This window comes from Capsicum annuum, unplaced genomic scaffold (genome assembly GCF_002878395.1).
Source record: "Capsicum annuum cultivar UCD-10X-F1 unplaced genomic scaffold, UCD10Xv1.1 ctg11089, whole genome shotgun sequence".
In the NCBI taxonomy this organism is placed as follows: Eukaryota; Viridiplantae; Streptophyta; class Magnoliopsida; order Solanales; family Solanaceae; genus Capsicum; species Capsicum annuum.
The window spans coordinates 1-1,100 of record NW_025816121.1 but is presented as its reverse complement, the minus strand read 5'-3'; the positions used below and the strand labels follow the sequence as shown (position 1 = coordinate 1,100).

Genomic DNA, 1,100 nt, shown 5'->3' with positions numbered 1-1,100 from the left:
CCGATAAGCCCCAATTGCATCATAGGAATTCGAAAAAAAGGGTTCTTTCGTATACTTATAGTAACTATTGTCACTTCTTTTTTGATTTTGATAGTTTCTGCGATTACATGGATTATATCTATTTACATAAATACCTCGATGATTTCCGCTCATTAATACATAGCGTCCAATAAGCATATCTTGCGTTGGTACGAAAATGGGATCCCCAATAGCCGGAGACAAAAGATTCATATGAGAAAACATAAGTAAACGGGCCTCTACTTGAGCCTCCAAGGATAAAGGTACATGAACAACCATTTGATCTCCATCAAAATCGGCATTGAATCCCTTGCAAACTAATGGATGTAAACAAATAGCGCGCCCCTCCACTAAAACGGGCTGGAATGCCTGTATGCCTAATCTATGTAGAGTGGGTGCTCTATTAAGCAATACAGGATGTCCCTGCATAACTTCTTGAAGGATTTCCCATACAATCGGCTCTTTTTCTTGAATTTTACTCTTAGCAACTCCTATGTTCGAAGCAAGATGTTGTCTAATTAGACCACGAATTACAAATGTCTGGAAAAGTTCTATTGCTATTTCACGAGGCAATCCACATCGATGTAATAAAAGTGAAGGACCCACGACAATGACAGAACGTCCTGAATAATCAACTCGTTTGCCAAGCAGAGTCTCATGAAATCTTCCCTCTTTGCCTTCAATTACATCAGAAAACGACTTGTAAACTTTATATGACCATCCCTCATTAGTTGTCCCCGGATTCCATTATCAAGAAGTGTATCCACGTCTTCTTGTACTAATTTCTCCTGACACATTACTAATTCTCCTGGCGTAGATCTACTTGTTGTTAATAGATCGGTAAGGGTATTGTTCCGATAGATGAATCTTCTATAGAGTTCATTAATATCTGAGCTCATTAGTTTATCCCCATCTATCTGATTGATCGGTCTCAACTCAGGAGGAAGAACTGGTAATAGACACAAAACCATCCATTCTGGCTCTATATTTGTTCGAATAAAATGCTTAGCCAATTCCACGCGTCTAACCAAAAAGTCCTTTCTTCTTCCAACCTTTCGATCTTCCCATTCATTCCCTGTGTT

At 38.9% G+C, this 1,100-nt stretch overlaps 1 protein-coding gene across 1 annotated transcript; it reads right to left on the bottom strand.

Annotated features, from left to right (window-relative positions):
• Positions 1-6: 6 nt before the first annotated feature.
• Positions 7-1,097, bottom strand: LOC124890060 (DNA-directed RNA polymerase subunit beta'-like; the record flags this gene model as incomplete). The annotated part of the gene is given in 2 exon segments (XM_047401941.1): positions 7-731; positions 734-1,097. Coding segments are annotated over 2 exon segments (1,089 nt in total), but the record flags the coding sequence as incomplete, so codon positions are not given.
• Positions 1,098-1,100: the final 3 nt, after the last annotated feature.